The following is a 17,864-nucleotide window of genomic DNA, read 5'->3' on the forward strand; positions in this document are numbered from 1 at the left end:
ATTGTATCAGAGCACAAGATGAGTCATAAACAGTGCTTCACTTTATCTGTATACCATGAATTTTATAAATATACCTAATTTTATAAATGATAGTTTTAATTTACTTGTAACTCATTGTACATAGCTAAATCATTTGTTTTCATTTACAGGTTGCCACATCTTTTATTAGAGCATTAGAGCTTGGAGGGAAAGGATATGCACCATCACCATCTGATCCTTTAAGGACACATGTGAAAGGATTATCTAATTTTATTAATTTCATTGACAAATTAGATGAGATTCTTGGAGAGATTCCAAATCCCAGGTATTGATTTCATAAATTCTTCCTTCCTTCCTTCCTTCCTTCCTTCCTTCCTTTCTTTTCTTTCCTTTCTTTCATTTTCTTTCTTTACACAGGCATTGCTTATGGGCTCTTCCAGGCTCTGTATTCAGGAGTGACTCTGGCGGTGCTGGGGGTCACATATGTGATACCTGGGATTTGAACCGGGTTCATATACATGCAAGGCATGCACTATCTCTCCAGTCCCTTATGTTTGCTATCAATCTATCTTTAAAATTTCACGGACTCAACAATAGGAATTTAAGACTATTGAAATAACCAAGGATTTGATCAAACAATTAGGAGAAGCAGCAAAATATTAAAATGAATTTTCACTTTTGTCAAAGTCAAAGTTTTTCTGAGGGCTGGAAATGACCAAACAAATTCTTTAAACTTTTTATTTGGAAATAAAGGGAACCCATACCAAGAAATAAGGAAATTGACAAAGATATGACAAATTCTCTATTCTGTTTTCTACTAGTTTAAAAAATTTTTATGTGTACATTTTTGATGCATTTTGTACATTTTTCAATTTAAAATTGACTTTGGCATTAGAAATAAGAGATAGAGAAAAATTGGATGAACTCCTATTTATAAGTATATTGGATGACGAGTCATTTTTAGACTGATTTGGTGGTGGGGGAGATTCAGAAGTAGGTTGTATATATGCTAGCAGTCACTGTCAGGTTTGGTTAGCATATCATAGCACAGGGCTCCTTAAATGTTTTCCTCTTGTGATTCCTTTTTAATCAAGAAATAGAATGTGGGTGAGCACTAACAGACACATTTTGGATTCATGGCACAGTTAATTTTTGGATTTTTGGCTTTGCACTTTCAGAAACCTTTTACCGTTTCCAGATTTTTCATGCCCCTCTCATCTTAAGAAGTTGGGCAATAGCATAATATTGATTAAAAAAATGTTGTTATTTATTGAATCCTTACCATGTGTCAGACATTGTACTTATCTCTTTTGGGGATGGTCATTGATTGTTATAGTGACCTGGTGTGACAGTTATTATATAGTACCCTACATAGACAGGAAAGAGCTGGATCATTGGAACCTAGTCACGTCATGGTAACTAACAGAACTGTAACCTTACCTCTGTTCTGATACTGGAACTCATTCTCTTATCCACTGTATCTTATTCCATAAAACATATTTAGTTTTAAAGATTTCAAAAGAAGCTTCTTTTCAGGATATGATTCTGAACTGCATCCGTCTATGTCTGTTATGGATACCCATAGTAAAGAAGTAAATTTGGCAGAGGATTTTAAATTTGACTCACACTCATTGTCAGTGACAGCTTCTGAAACTTCAGATAACATATTGGCAGGTCATTTCTTCAGAGATAATAGATAATTAATTTTTTAAAATACTTTATTTTTAATAAAGCAATGTAGGTTTTTTTTTAAAAATGTGAGGGTCAAATGATACTATAGACATGGTAAAAAAGGAACTCTCAGATAAATTGACTAAATGTTTATTTTTTGCTGCTTTTTAAAAAATATTCTTGCTTAAATGAAATTTTAATGTGGTTATTTTTGATTTTTCAATTTTAAACTTATTGACTTCCTGTGATGGGAGAAGAGAATTTGCAACCCTCTTGCCAAACTCTGAACACCTCCCACCACTATGAAATACACAGACCATGCATACACATCTCTTCCATCCTTCTAGAATATTGCAATTTTAGGTTGTCATATTTTAGAGTTTATATTATGACTAAATATTATCTACAGTTAAACTGTATCATGTACTATGATTATTGAGGTTTGTTCCTTTTTTCCCTCTGTAGATAATTATCTACTTTCCACTTTCTATAAGACTTATCATTAATAACTTTATTAAGCTTATAATGAAATGGTGCATTTTGGCTTCACATTTTTGGTTTTAATTTTGGTAAAAGGTAAAGGTAAAGGCCCTCCCGTTGTTCGTCGATTTGCTCGAGCGGGCCCAGTAACGTCTCCATTGGAGACTTTGTTGTTACTGTGTCTGGCATATCGGATACGTCACGGGGAGCTTGCCAGACTCTGCAGTGCAGGTGAGATACTCTCAGTAGCTTGCTGGGCTCTCCGAGAGGGGCGGAGGAATCGAACTCGGGTCGGCCATGTTGGCTGCGTGCAAGGCAAACGCCCTACCGCTGTGCTGTTAATCATTATAATGTAGAAACACAAAGTCACTTCACTGTCACCATCACAAAGGGCTGGAGACTCTCCACCACTGATCTGCCTTCACCTTCCACCACTGGTTCTCCTATTTTTTACCCAGTAGTAATATGACTCTTTTTTTTTTTTTTTTACTTTTTTGGGTCACACCCAGCGATGCACAGGGGTTACTCCTAGTTCTGCACTCAGGAATTACTCCTGACGGTGCTCAGGGGATCTTATGGGATGCTGGGAATCGAACCTGGGGTTGGCTGAGTAATATGACTCTTGTAATTTAAGGTCAAAGGTTTGTCCTCATTTGATATTATCTGTTCACCTCTTTTTTCTCAGTACCAGAGATAAGTGAAATCACCTGGTAGTTGTCCTTCTCCCTTTGACTTATTGCACTTGACATGATGCTCTCTATTTCCATCAAATTTGGCCGACTGCATGATTTCATCTTTTCTCATATCTGCCGTAAGAACTCTTCTCTTCCCTTCCTTCCATGCCCTCCCCCTCCCTTCCTCTCCTCTTCCCTCTATCCTATTTGTACCACATTCTGTAATGCTTACTGCTTAGAACACAACACTCCTGGACATGTTCAAGGGACCATACAGGGCCAGGGATTGAACCTGGCTGGACCTACTGCACAAAAAATCTGATCCTAACACATGCTATTTTCTAGCCCATTGAACTATCTCTCTGGCCCCCATTATTTCTACTTAATATGAAATCATCCATCGTGCCTGGTTTTTCCCTTTGAGAGTCTGTGCTGACCTGTTTCAGAGGGGCAGCTATGAAACGTTCTTGTCATGCTGTGAGTTATCTTTGCCTCTGCCTTGTTTTCTGGATTGCCTGACTTTACTTTTAATTGGCAAATGCTTTATTTTGCTCAAATAGCTTTCTAAGGGAATATAAATGGGAGGCAACTATTTTTATTTTATTCTCACGCTTCATTATGTAAGATCCTATTTTCATATGGGTCCTGGAGGCCCTTTGTCTTAGTTGAGTATTTTCCTTTTCATTTGGTTCTCTTCCATAGTAGCAGTGCTTTCATATTTAAGAAGGAGGTTCTTTGAGCCTGTGAAACATCTCTGTGCAGTGAGCTTCAGTATTGCACAGTGGCCAGTTGACTCTGGCAGGGATTCTCCAGCTCTTTGTAACTGTGGGTCTTTCCTTCAGGCTTTATACAAAATTCTACAGATGGGCTGGATATTTGGCTCAACTTGTAGACTACATGCCTTGCCATGTGTGAGATCCTGGATTCTAACCCCCATCATCATACGGTCCTGAGCATTGCTAGGTCTGGCCCCCACAGCAAGATTATTTTTTTTAATTGTTTTGGGTTTGGGTCCACACTCGAGGATGCTCAGGGGTTACTCCTGGCTTTGCACTCAGGAGTCACTCCTGCTGGTGCTCAACACACCATATGTGGTGGGCCAGGGATCAAACCCCGGTCAACTGCATGCAAGGTAAATGCCCCACTCTCTGCACTACTATTGCGCCAGCCCAACACAGCAAGTTTGTAAAAACCATAAAGGCGATCTTCAGTCTCCTTCTGAGGGCTGTGAGCCTGGCTCTTGGTACTCTAGGCTTTGAGGAACTGTAGGCGGGCGCTAGTCCCCCATTCAGGATGCAGACTTCTCACAAAATCCCTCCACTCGCGGTCTGTGGTGTCTGTGGGTCTGGAGCCTCTCTGGCCTCCTTTCTCCAGAGTCATCCCACTCCGTGCTGAGGTGAAGGAAGAGCCTGACTGCTCGGAGAGGGGGAGATTGACTGTAGAATATCAGTCAGCTCCTGGCCAGCCCCAGTTTCTCAGGTTGCTGCATTTTCAATGTCTCTCTTAACAGTTACTTAGGCTTTTGTGTAAACACACAAAAAATAAAAAGGCCGGCATTCAGGCCGCTTCCCCACTCCAGGGAGGTCGATGGCGATGGTCAGGCGAAGGAAGGAAACGAGGCCAAGCTGGTTGGTCTTAGCAGCCGTTTATTACATGGAAGAGATGTATGTCATGGAGGCCCCAGGATCTCTCAAGCATGTGCTCCTTTGTTCTCTCAGCTTCTATCCTCAGCCCCATCTTCCCAGGTTCTCTGATGCACGTGTCCCCCCAGAGAGCCCTGAAATCTCCCTTATATAGATCATAGTACCTCTAAAGGGCGCAATATAATGATGTCATCAAAAGGAGTTACAGAAAGAACATTGAGGCGGCAACATACATTGTTTCCTTACATTCCCAGGCCAGTAATCCTGGCCTCACCTTTTCACAAGCTACAAGCACTTAGATTAGCACAACAAAGACCAGTCTGCTAGAGCTTGGAATCTACATCTCCAAAAAAGCTGTCTCATCCAAGCTAGTCAGGACACACAGGAAACTGCTTCTAGGACGTGTTTCTCCTCTCCTTGTCCAACCAACATATAAGCATACATAATATTAATCATTTCGTATGGACACAGTAAGAAATACTTTGAGCTTATAGAATTGCTCTCCTAGGGCCATCTCGATCTCAGACTGCAGTGCTCAGGCCAGATATCTTTCCTATTCCTAGCAGCAGGGCCCTAGTCTTGTCGTTACTTTTGGATCATGACATCATTTGCCTATGATCAAACTCTTAACTTATAGTTAAGAATTGTGGCACCTTGGCCTGGCCCATCGCGATGCCAGGGTAGCACATAACGTACCGGCTTGCCCTGGTTCCATCCAGTCCCACGTCGGGACCCTGCCCTTGGGGTGCTAGGAAGTGAGGGCAACTGAGGCTTAAGTTGAGAAGGCAGATGCCCAGGAGTGAATAATATTCAAAGCCAATCAATTCCTAAGTTATAAAGCATAATATTAATTAATTGTCTTCCTGTATCCATACAAAAGGACATTGCATTAAAGTAAACTGCTCAAAAGACATAAGGAGAGGAGAAAGGCAATATTAACTTACAGTACAGCCTCAGTGTCTAAGCAGGATGAGACCTTACAAATTGGTTGGGGAAGAGAGCATAGAAGTGGTTACAGACTGACAAAGTAATGGGAGTGACTCGGGAGCACTGTGATGGGTACAATCTGATAAACCTAAGCTCCGTGTACTCCAACAGGCTTTCACTTCTTCTCTGTTCTGGGTCGTCAGTAGCCCTTGTGCATCTGCTTTTCATTTTTTCCATTCTTTGCTATATCGCTGCTGTTATTGGCTAATGCCATCTTTCATTCCTCTTTATGAATTTAAAATACCTTCTTGCCTTTTTTGTCATTTAGTGGAGTAAATATGAATGATGTAAATGCATATATTTATTAATTTGTTATGATTATTTTCTCTTTGGAGAAATTTCTTTTTGGTATAAGTCATCAATGGGATAGATAAATTACATTTATATGTGTACTTATTTTGGCCACACTGTGTAATGCTCAGTAATTACTCCTTGATCTGCACTCAGGAATTACTCCTGGTGGTATGCAGGCGACCATATAGGATGCCAGGGATCAAACCCGGGATGTCCAGGTGTAAGGCAACCACCCTACCCACTGTTCTATCGCTTCAACCCCTGTACATGTATTTTTGTAAAACGGGATATTAGTACATTTATTTTTTTCTTTCTCCTTTTTCTTAATTTTTATTATATATATATTTTTAATGAATCACCATGAAATACAGTTACAGACTTACAAACTTTCGTGATTACATTTCATTCATACAATGATTGAGTACCTATCTCTCCATCAGTGCCCATTCTCCACCACCAATGTTCCCAGTTTCCCTCCCATCACTGCCACTCCCTCTCCCCCACCCCCAGCCTCTGTGGCAGACACCTTCCCTTTTACACTCTCTCTCTCTCTCTCTTTGGGTGTTATGGATTGCAATACATGTAGTAAGTGCCATCATGTTTGGTCTATAGTCTACTTTGAACATGCATCTCCATCCCGAGTGAATCCTCCAAGCATCATTCACTTAGTACATTTTAGAAGCATCTAGAGTGGTAAAACAGACTTCCAACTTAGCAGGCCAGTTATTTTGTACATACCCTCTGGTACTGGTAATTGCTCAAATTTTTGGGAAGATACTGAAGAAGTGAGTGTGTGAATAGTAGCTGTCTGAATAGTTTATTAGTCTTATTTTCTTGATGGTGAATTCTTTGCATGTATTAGTATGTATTCAAAATTTTGAAAAGTGATTAAAACCGGGGGCTGGGGCGATAGCACAGCGGTAGGGCGTTTGCCATGCACGCAGCCAACATGGCCGACCCGAGTTCGATTCCTCCGCCCGTCTCGGAGAGCCCGGCAAGCTACGGAGAGTATCTCGCCCGCAGAGCCTGGCAAGCTACCCCTGACGTACTGATATGCCAAACACAGTAACAACAAAGTCTCCAAAGGAGACGTTACTGGGCCCGCTCAAGCAAATCAATGAGCAAAGGGAGGACAGTGATATTACAGTGATTAAAACCATCCAATTTACCATCAGAAGATGTAAAGCAGAAAGGACAACTGAGTTTTTACCAGCCCAGGATAAGAGTCTCAGGAATGGTTTCCTGGAGGGCTGTTGAAAGGGTGAAGTTGGAAGAGTTATTCAGCAAAGCAAATGAGGGTGACATGAAGCTCAGATGGTGAAAGTGGGCAGAGTTACCGGGGCATTGTTTCACCAGTTAATTCAAAATTCATTACATAAAATTAAAATTTTATTCTGTATCATAACTTCAACTTATATTTAGCATATTAACTATAGTCTATGACAATCATAATAAAAAGCAACAAATCATTTCCTTTCTTTTAAAGTTCTCTCTTCTTTGCCAGCTCAGTTGTTTTGGCATGGGGAAACCTGCTCTTCATTCTACTTCCCAAGTGCTATTTAATCTGTTTCTCGCTCTGAGGACTGCATTAGTTTTCTGCACTATTATTCTCTAGCCCTGGCTCAGGTTTTGATGGTGGATCTTCTCAGTGTTTATTCACTTGTCTGTACTTAACTGATTCATTTTTCTACTCTTCTGAAGGTATTTTGCGCCATTATAATCTTCTGGATGTCAGAGTCTTTGGTTTCTTTGAGTTCTCAAATAAGATCATTTTTCTCTCTAGAACTCTTTCCCCCATGACTTCTGAGATTTTAATCTCTTCCTTTTTATCTCTCTTCATGTATGTGGGTTCCGAAACTATTTCACTGAAGTGGAAACATCTGAGTTTCCAAAATATTCTTTCAACTGCCTATAGGTTGTTACTCTAAAGACAATTGAAAATATGGCCTGAAAATAGTCTTTATCTTCCTCTGCAAATCTTTCCTTCCTGAAGTGCCCTGCTTTGCTGTTCTATCACCAAAGCAGAAATCTGAAATATATCTGAAATTCCTTTTCTTCTTTCTCCATCTCATCACTCATAAAGATTCTTTTTAAAAAAAATTTTAATTCACCATGAGATATAGTTACAGGCTTTCATGATTGAGTTACGGTAACACAATGATCAAACAGCCATCACTCCACCAGTGCACATTCCCTATCACCAGTATCTTCAGTATACCCCCACCTTTCCCACCCTCCCCCTGCCTTGATGGCAGACAGTATTCCCCACACTCTCTTTCTACTTTTGGGCATTATTCATAAAGCTTCTTAAGCTCTTCCATTTTTGATGTTCTTTTCCCTCCTGTTTCTGTAGCTGTTATTTCTATTCTTTAGACTTCCTGTTGTCAGGCTTCAATTCTTTCTTCTCTAGATTGTTAAAATTTTTTTACCCATCTCTGAGTTGTCCATTCTACGTACAGTCTTTATTGGTTCTCACTGCTGTCAGTAATCAAAACAAAAGATCTTGACTCTGTGATTAAAACCCCCTCAGGATTCCATATTAGGTATAGGATAGTACTTTAGAAATCTGAGAATGATGTATTTGTTCTCTATGTTCTAACTCCTGCCTGTCTCACTTTGGTCTTCTTATTGCTTACAGATCAAAATGTACTTTAACTCTTAGAACCTTGGATAAGTTTGTACTGTTCTCTGATGACAGCAAGGTGGTAGGGAATGGCAGTGATCTCTGAGTCCAAGAAAGAATGGGGAATGGGTAGAAGGGAAAGAAATCAAAGAAGAATCTCTGCTCACTCTTGCCTCCCCACTGTTAACCTTTTATCCGGACCATTTTATCTATAGTTTGGCTGCATTTCTACACTTTGCCAGTAGGTGCCACCATAAAATGCATACTGTGCTTTCTTCTGAGCAGTCTTACATCACAGTTTTCAACAGTTATATGGTTTTCCTGATATTTAAATGTTTAAAATTGTTTGAAATGCTATGGTTTGTTTATTAGCCAACATTTTTAAATAGTGCACATTCTGTAATAAATGATCTAAACGATATAAAATGTTTGCTGGTGAAAATTGCCTAGTCTAAAATGCTAGTGCAACTCTTCCTTCTTTCAAAAATAAATAATTTTAAAAAGTACATATTAAGATGTCAAATAAAATTCAGAAAAACGGGACCAGAGAGATAGTTCAAGGATTAAAGAGATGTCTCACATGAGGCCAGCCCTAGTTTGACACTCAGCACAACATGGTCCCTCTAAGCCTTGCCAGGTCTAGGCCTGGAGACCCTAACCCCAGAGCCATGTTCGCTACATTTTACATAGCAGCCTTAATTACATATGTTTATGTATGTATGTCACTGTATATATATTTATTTATTTTTTGTCACACCTGGCGATGCTCAGGGGTTACTCCTTGTTCTGCACTCAGAAATTACTCCTGGCAGTCCTCAGGCGACCATACGGGATGCTGAGGATTGAACCCAGGTCAGCTGCATGCAAGGCAGATGCCCTTCCTGATGTACTATCGCTCCAGCCTTCTCTTAATTATATTAAAAAATTTATAGCATATTTTAGCAAATGGTTATCAAGTTCTTGAAGAGGGAAGAAAAAAACCAATCATTTTATTAACTACAGTTATGCTTGCTAAGGTATAATCTATCATTTTTTCTGTACTATTATTTATTATTATCTTTCAGTTTGCTCTGATACAAGCATGAAGATTTCATTGTGTTATTTTCTTACTCACCTCCTTTTTTAAAAAAAAGTTTTTATTAGTGAAACACCATGTGGTACAGTTGTAGACGTACAAATTTTTGTGCTTGGGTTTCAATTATGCAATGATCAAGTACCCATCCCTCCACTAGTGCCCATTCTCCACCACCACTAATCCCAGTATCCCTCCCACCCTCCTGCCCTCCATCCCACCCTGCCTCTGTGACAGGGCATTCCCTTTTGTTCTCTCTCTCCTTTTGGGTGCTGTGGTTTGCAAAAGAGGCTTTGAGTGGCAATCATGTTCAGTCTGTAGTCTACTGTCAGCATGCTTCTCCCATCCTGGGATGATCCTCCCAACACCCTTTATTTGGTGCTCCCTTCTCGATCTGAGCTGCCTTTTTCCCTAGCATGTGTGGCTGGCCTCCAAGCCATGGACTACTCACCTCCTTTTCGTCCCGCATCTGTGCCAGGATTGAGATGTGATGTATCAGGTGCTGCAGTTGACTTCTTTGTCACCTAAGTTTCTCTATTAGTGTTTACCCTGGGAAGCTCTCTCAAATCCTCCCCTTCGGCCTTAGTCTCTACTCAGATACCTGCTGCAGGATTTCGCTGTACCAGAGGATCATTTGTGCTCTCTCTCTGAAAGAGTTTATTCATTTTGTATTCTAAGTGCGTCGTGTTAGTATATCCTGGAGTGATTTGAGTTAAACTTCAGGGGTTTCTGCTTTTAAAGATGACTTTGAAATATGTCACCTTGTCGCCAAGTACATATTAGAAGTACTAATAGTGCTAGAAGTTAGTGTATAGCAGTAAATAGTCCGAGCACTGGCTGATGTTTGGGACATTTTCCCAGGGGACATAATTTCAACTTTGTCAGGAAGCAGAAATACAAATCATAAATTCCTTTCATAAATATAATTTATCAGCCTCTTATATCATCTTTAAAATCTGGCATATTTGCTTCTGAGAAAAGGGGACTTTTGTTATTTAAATAAATGATCTGTTGTATCTCTAGAGATATTGCAGCAGGGTCAGACTTGAACACTATGCATGCGGCCAATCTGGGTTTGATTCCTGGCACTCCACAGGGCCCCCTGAGCCCTACCAGGAGGGATCCCTGAGTGCAGAGCCAGGAGTAAGCTCTGAACACAGCTGGGTCTGGCCCCAAATCAAACAAAACTAATGATACTTTTTTGGTCTTAAAATTGACATCAAGACAATTAGCTTTTTTGTTTTTTGTTTTTTCATTTGTTTTTTTTTTTCAGAAAAGAAAGTCAACTTTACTAAATAAAAAACTAGAATTAATAAAAATTAGCAAAAACACATGAAAAAAATACACACAGCAGCACTATGTATTGACTCACAAAGAGGAACAACAATGGTCCAAGACCACTCAACATGGCTTGTCAGCTAAAAGGAAGTGTGTGCACATGCACACACTCATACACACTGCCAACCTGCACACATACTCACATGCAAAAGCACACACGCAGGCACACACGCACACACTCACGCAAATACAAAACAAAAACCCCAATATTTTCAACATTGCACTCAATTTACAGCAAACACAAATTCAGAATTATTTTTCAATGCTTCCTCTCTTAATACAAAAGATGCCCATCTTGGGTGCACATATATATATATGTTTTTTTTTCAGTGGTTTACTGTTGACTGGGGCTGGAGCAATAACACAGCGAGCCGGGTTTGATTCCTCCGCTCCTCTCAGAGAGCCTGGCAAGCTACTGAGGGTATCTCGCCCGCACAGCAAAACCTGGCAAGCTACCCATGACATATGCCAAACATAGTAACAACAAGTCTCAAGATGGAGACGTTACTTGGCCCGCTCAAGCAAACTGATGAACAATGGGAGGACATTGCTACAGTGCTACTGCTGACTGACGCACTGCCTACTGCACTAAGGCTGGTGCGATAGCACAGTAGTAGGTCATTTGCCTTGCATGCAGCCGGCCCGACCGAGCTGAGTTCAATTCTTCCACCCCTCTTGGAGAGCCTGGCAAGCTACCGAGAGTATCTCGCCTGTACGGCGAAACCTGGCAAACTACCCATGATGTGTTCAATATGCCAAACACAGTAACAAAAAGTCTCACAATGGAGATGTTACTGGTGCCTGCTCCTGAAAATCTATGACCAATGGGAGGACATTGCTACAGTGCTTACTGTCGACTTATTTTTGAATATATTAGTGTTACTCCATGAGACTGTTTCCTGTATTTAACAGCCTTTTTCTCTTATTTACTTTGTGTGTCTAGTTTCTACCTACCAAAAGTTTCAGGTTGGTAGGCAGATGGGTACCTCTGTGAAATTGAATGCAACAGTTTTAAACATGGCCAGAAAATGTTTGATTGCCATTTCAACACATGGAAATAGTTACATTGATGCCTAAATTGCTGTTTTCTGCAAAAAGCTGTGCAATGTTGGTATCAAAGATTAGGCAGTCGCTATTCATAATGGCTGTTGCAATTCCCTCATGAATAGATTGAGGAGTCGCTTCCCAAGTCAGTTGCCACCTATGACCATTGAGCTCAAGTCGATAAGCAAAATTTTCAGCTTTTCCTTGCGTGTTCCTATCAGCTGTACAATTGCAAAAAACTGCTGGTGACCATCATATTTTTCCTATTTCTCCAAAACTAACATGAAGTGAAAGCCACAACAGGACTGCATCATCACCCAGTCAACAGCACCAGGAAGATTAATGTCTGTAGCAAGGAAAACTATATCCTCTCCCTGTAGGGTTGTAATGGACTTATGCTGATGCATCAGATGGGGCATTACAGCATGCCATTTACAGGAAGCACCAGGGCAACGGACAGGAATAAGGCCTAAACTCACAGAACTCTTCATGGTTTGCTTTTTCTCTGTGTGGCAGAGTTATTTCACATCCAGAAGAAGCATATTTACAAGGGAAAAGTACTGAATTGGCCACTTTCTCCATAGCCAAGTTGCGACTGGATCCCAATGGGTTCTGGCAAGTTGGACAACACGTGAGCTTTGGGCGACAGTTACTACAAACAAGATGGCCACTCTGACACTGAAGAATGGGTGGTAACACATAGTCAAAGCAGACTGGACTCTCAAAAAGAGTTGCCAAGTCATTGTTGGATGCAGTTGTGCCAATCAGAGCAGGCACCCTCCGGGATGGTGTATACTTTGAAGTTCTAGTACATAATGCTGTTACAGTTTGACAGCTCATTTCTTGCACACAGACGACTGGGATTTGATCCCCAGCATCCCATACAATCTCCGGAGTACTACCAGGACCAGTTTCTGAGTACAGAACCAGAAGTAAGTCCTGAGTGTTCTATTTCCGAGTTACAAGTCTTCGAGAGTGGACAGATCCTATATATATCCAAATGCCATCCTTTCAGCATGCCTGTCAATGTATCATCTTTAACCCTCTTATTTTAATATTCAACAACAAAATGACTCAAGAGAAAAACCCACGTGCTGTCTATAATGTGTTTTCACAGATTCTGGTCTAGGCACTTTCAATGAATCCACCATGCCAAAATAATCCACTTAAGTTGCAGTCATTAAGCAACAACAACCTTAGCAGTAATTTTTTGGAGTACTTGGCATGGGCTCAGTCGCTTATTATCGTTTCATCAATTCTCCCAATAATCCCTATGAAGCAGGTGGTCATTCATTATACCCAATTTGCAGATAAGGAAAGGAGCAGCCCAGAAGTTAAGTATCTCCTCCAAGGACACAAACTGGTAGGACAGGGTTTGGAACCAGAGCAGACAATCGGACTTCAGAGCCCATGCTCCCGAGCATCCAGCTGCTTACAAGAATTCATTTAATCCCTGACAGTCGTCTATTAAATTAAAAAAAAAGAGGTCATGTTCAACAACTGGGGGGGGGGGGGGGGGGAATCACAACTGAACCCATTGGGCGCAGGGCTTTTTGTGACTTTTCCTCATCAGCTACACAACATTTCCTCATCAGCTACAACACATGGATCTCCCAAACACACGAACTAAGTCTTTCTCTGGACGCCTCAGTCGGGGCAAAACAAACGTGGAATCTTTCCAGGAAAATGCGAGAAAGGGCAAGAAAAATTTTTGAAAAAAACAAAAATAGGGGCTGGAGAGATAGCACAGTGGGTAGGGCAGTTTACCTTGCATGCGGCCTACCCGGGTTCAATTCCCAGCATCCCATATGGTCCCCTGAGCACCGCCAGGGGTAACTCGTGAGTGCAGAGCCAGGAGTAACCCCTGTGCATCGCCAGGTATGACCCAAAAAAAGCAGAAAATAAATAAATAAATAAGAACAAACCCGACTCAATGGGGGTGACCCAGGTGACGCCAGTTCCCCAAGTTAAAAATCAGGGGGTCGCGAAAGGGCCCCCCCAAAGTACTCCAACAAACCAAGCCTCGGGCAGCGCAGGGGTGGGGGGAAGGAGGGGGAGAAGGAGAACTGAGCGTGTGTGTGTGTGTGTGTGTGTGTGTGTGTGGTGGGGGGGTCTGCTTGAATCCCATGGCTGACCAGACAAAAGCTGGGGCCTCCCTGCCCAGTCCTGCGAGTGGCTCCCCTCCCTACAACACAAACAAGGGAGGCGGCTGCCTCCAGGCCCGCGCACAAGGACGACTCTGGGGGCCTGCGCCTGGGCGAGGGGGGGGGGGGACGAGGCCCCATCGCCACGGACGGCACGCAGGCACTAAAGGACTGGAGTCGTTCTGGCCGGGCCTTGGGGAGGGGCCTGTGGGCAGCACTGGCCTCGGCTCCGCTCGCACTCAGCTGGCCTCCACCCTATTGGCCTTACACCTTGGGACCCAGCACAACAAAAGGCCGGTCCCCCGAAAAGGGCGCAGGATGCTGGCCGGGAGCCTACCCCGGGGGCCAGGCCCACATCTCGGGCGCATGGGGCGCGGGGCACGAGGCCGACCCCAGCACTGGCCCACTGTGGGTACCGGGAGCGGGGGCTGCTTGCTGTATTAGCTTTTAAATCCTTTACAAAACTCTTGTGTTTAAGTCTCAGAAAAAAAAAATGCATACAGAATTTCTGTTTTTACTTTGACTACATGTTAGCTAATTTTTTGTGCTTTTGATAGAAAGTTAAGAAAATAAAGTAAAAATCAAAGTGCCTGTAAACATAAAAGAACTAGAGTCGGAGTTCTGATTGCAGAGTATGGCAAACTGGGCATCCTGATTGCCCCCTCTATTTTCATTGAAAATAATTAGTATTGCTCGATAGAGTTAATATTATTGTTATTATTATTATTATTGTGGGAGGGGGAGTTGGGCCACCATTGGACAGTACTCAGGAATCACTCCTGGCAAGTGTGCAGGAACCATCTGCGGTGCCTGGGATTGAACTCCTGTGAGTCACGTGCAAAGTAAGCGCCTTTGTTGCTATCTCTCTTGTCCATGAGAATTTTTTTTTTTTAAATGCTTCTTAAGTGTACCAGGGAGCTGGCAAATTAATGACAAAAAGAGGCCAGTAAAGTGTGGGGGAGTAGAACAGCCAGAGATGTAAGTCCATGAGGAAGGAGAACTTTCCCTTTGAAGTTCTTTATTGATTGTGTAGATCTGGACTGACCCAGATATTTATTTCACCACTCAAGTCTGCGGTGACCGGACATGAAGCCCAAGAGGGTAGGGTGGTGACTCTGCGGGGCTGCCCCTCAGTGTAAAGTGAACTAAGGAATAAGACCTTTTACCCAAAGATAGGGATTCTTGGAAAACCGTAGTGGGCAAACGTTTCAGTATCCTTTAATTTTCAGGTTTCAAACAAGCCGAGAGTTCCTGCTCTCCTCAGTTCTTTTTAGTGTAGCCTTGGCTGTCCTGCCGAGTCTAGTTAGCCTTAACTGGAAAGAGAGGAGAAGATATTACAATTGAGAAGGAGCACAACTCCTAATTACATGTTCATCTTATTGAATCTGTAGAAAGTTCTTAGAATCTACAGGCAAATTTAATATTAATAGGAGAGTTTAAGAACCATGTTGGACAATTAGTAAACATTAAGAAGTTTTACTTATAGAAAATAGAAACTGTTAAGGTCAGCTATAAAATATATGGCATGAATTTAGTAAATGCCATGCTGTCTCCTTGCTCCTTGGCAAGCACAGAGTCAACCAAAGTCTTGTTGCCTTTTCAAGGGCTCTAGGTGTTCATAGACATTTTGGGAATCTTACTCATCTCGTTTGCTACCCACCCAGCTTCCACCTTACCACTTCAAGCTCTAGTTTGTTTCTTTTTTGAATGGCAGGATTGGGTGATCAGTTTGAGATTTTTGTTTTGGTTTTAGGGCCACACCTGGTGGTGTTCAGGGCTACTCCTGGCTCTGCACTCAGGGATTACTCCTGCTGGGGTTTGAGGGACCATACGGGATGCCAAGATTGAATCCAAGTTTGCCCCTTATAGGCAGTTTAATATTTGGACACTATTGAATTGGGTTTTAAGATTCATCATCACGGTCCTCCCGTTGTTCATCGATTTGCTCGAGCGGGCCCAGTAACGTCTCTATCATGAGACTTGTTGTTACTGTGTTTGGCATATCGAATATGTCACGGGTAACTTGCCAGGTCTCCGAGAGGGGTGGAGGAATCGAACTCGGATTAGCCATATTGGCCGCTTGTAAGGCAAACGCCCTACCGCTGTGCTATCGCTCCAGCATTTTAATTACTTTAGTTGTATCCAAAGATACTTATTTTAAGCAGTTTTGAATGTCTAGAACTACATATATGGATCTGCTAGCTTACCTATCACTAACTTCTTTTTGGCTTTCAAATGAAGGAACAAGTAATTTACTTTTTGGAAATGTCTTGCTTTTAAAAAATATTTGAAGATGTTTCTCCCTCCTCTTCCCTCCACCCCCCCCCCCCCCCAATATGATACTGGTTGTTGTAAGATCAAAGCTATATTCTTTGAAAAGTGTTGATTCACTCTGAGAATTATGTTTTCAAGCTTATAAAAACATTGTTTATAATCCTATGATAAAGAGGATCTCATTTCTATTTTCAGCATTGCAGGGAGTCGGATACTCTCAGTGATAAAGATGCAGCTGATTAAAGGCCAGAACAGTAGGGATCCTTTTTATAAAGCAGTAGAGGAAGTTGCTCAGGATTTGGACTTGAGGATTAAAGCTATTATCAATTCTCAACAAGGAAATGTCACTGTTAACACCACTGACATCAGTCCTGCACGGGTAATGAGCTTTTCATTCTTCATTATACTCCTAGACGTGCCCTTACTTCTACTTGTAGAAATGTTTGGCTTTCATTACTTAAGTTAGAAGCATGTATTTCTTGTATTATAAGATGTTGAAACATCGTAGTCTCAATAGGATTATGTAGGATTATGTTTGACTTGGGTAAATCATAACAACCTTGAGCCAAATTGTATTATTAAAGTAGGGAATTGAGGAATCCTCAGTATTCTTTGCAACACTCCTTATTTATAATTCTTAATGGATAGGAAGGAATTACTATGCTTTAGTAATTATTCTTATAATAGTTATTTTCCTGTTTGTTCAGAAGTAAAATAAAAGCCTGATTTTTCTAATTCAGACTCAAGTACTAGGCATTCTCCTGAACAACAGAAATAATTTTTGTGAATTTTTCTTTTGTAGATGTTTTCTATTTCTATGGTCCCTTATTTTCTACATAGACCTATTACAAATATTAGGAGTTTGTACTTAGAAATTTTTTTTAACTGTGTAGTTCCAGAACATTGACCTTATTCTTTCTAATGAAATATTATGCCTATTATAACTATTGAGGAGAAATTGCTTTTAGTTCTAGACCGGTATTTGGGTTATGTATAGAACCATGTTTTGCAGTTTAATCAAGTAGCAAGAGTCCCCTTTTATTAGGTGTGATTGTAATAGTCTGTGTATGAAAAAAGACTACTTATTTTTCATTACTCATTTATTCACAACCTCTTGCTACTATTTTTAGCTGTTTGCCTATAGCAGTGATGTTTCTAGACTAATTTTGTGAGCTTGCAGGCACACCATGAAGATTCAGAATTTTTGCTCATATTTTCAATTTATAGTAACACTTGCTATAAGTATCCTGGTCAAATAACAGCTAGACTATTACTAAAATCATCAATCCAGAACTGTCACAATTCACATGATTAAGAGAAGCAGGAAACCATTAAGTAATTTAAACATGTAAGTAATTTTAACATGTAAGGAATATTAAGGCAATAAGAGAACTTTTTTCCAGTCAGAAGAAATAAAGATACTACCTGGTTCTTATTTTGTTTCCAAATTTAAAAAATTTGCAAAACTTTGGCATCCTGTGATTTTCAAGGAGGTTAAAATTAAACTATAGACTTCTCTGTGACTATGAAAATGTATGTTAAATGTCACATAGTAAGAGACATTTTGTTATAAGACCAGTGTATCTATACAGTTCATTATAGTTTCCTCAGTAGCCTGAATTGGCCAAGTAGAAAATGGTG

General features: G+C 41.0%; 1 protein-coding gene and 1 pseudogene across 16 annotated transcripts in view; one reads left to right on the top strand and one right to left on the bottom strand.

Moving 5' to 3' along the window:
* The window catches only part of PARPBP (PARP1 binding protein), a 65,379-nt gene that overhangs the window by 26,639 nt on the left and 20,876 nt on the right, over positions 1 to 17,864 (top strand). For 12 of the 16 annotated variants that reach the window (XM_056116439.1, XM_056116431.1, XM_056116444.1 and 9 more), the window contains 2 exons: positions 150 to 304; positions 16,419 to 16,602. In XM_056116439.1, the coding sequence (XP_055972414.1) occupies positions 150 to 304; positions 16,419 to 16,602 (339 nt within the window). The remainder of the gene's footprint in view (positions 1 to 149; positions 305 to 16,418; positions 16,603 to 17,864) is intronic. The other 4 variants (XM_056116447.1, XM_056116451.1, XM_056116452.1 and 1 more) reach the window with 1 other exon arrangement.
* LOC130025669 (E3 ubiquitin-protein ligase SIAH1-like) lies at positions 11,659 to 12,654 on the bottom strand (annotated as a pseudogene).

The sequence above is a fragment of the Sorex fumeus genome, unplaced genomic scaffold, assembly GCF_029834395.1.
Source record: "Sorex fumeus unplaced genomic scaffold, SorFum_2.1 ptg000003l, whole genome shotgun sequence".
Classification (NCBI taxonomy): Eukaryota; Metazoa; Chordata; class Mammalia; order Eulipotyphla; family Soricidae; genus Sorex; species Sorex fumeus.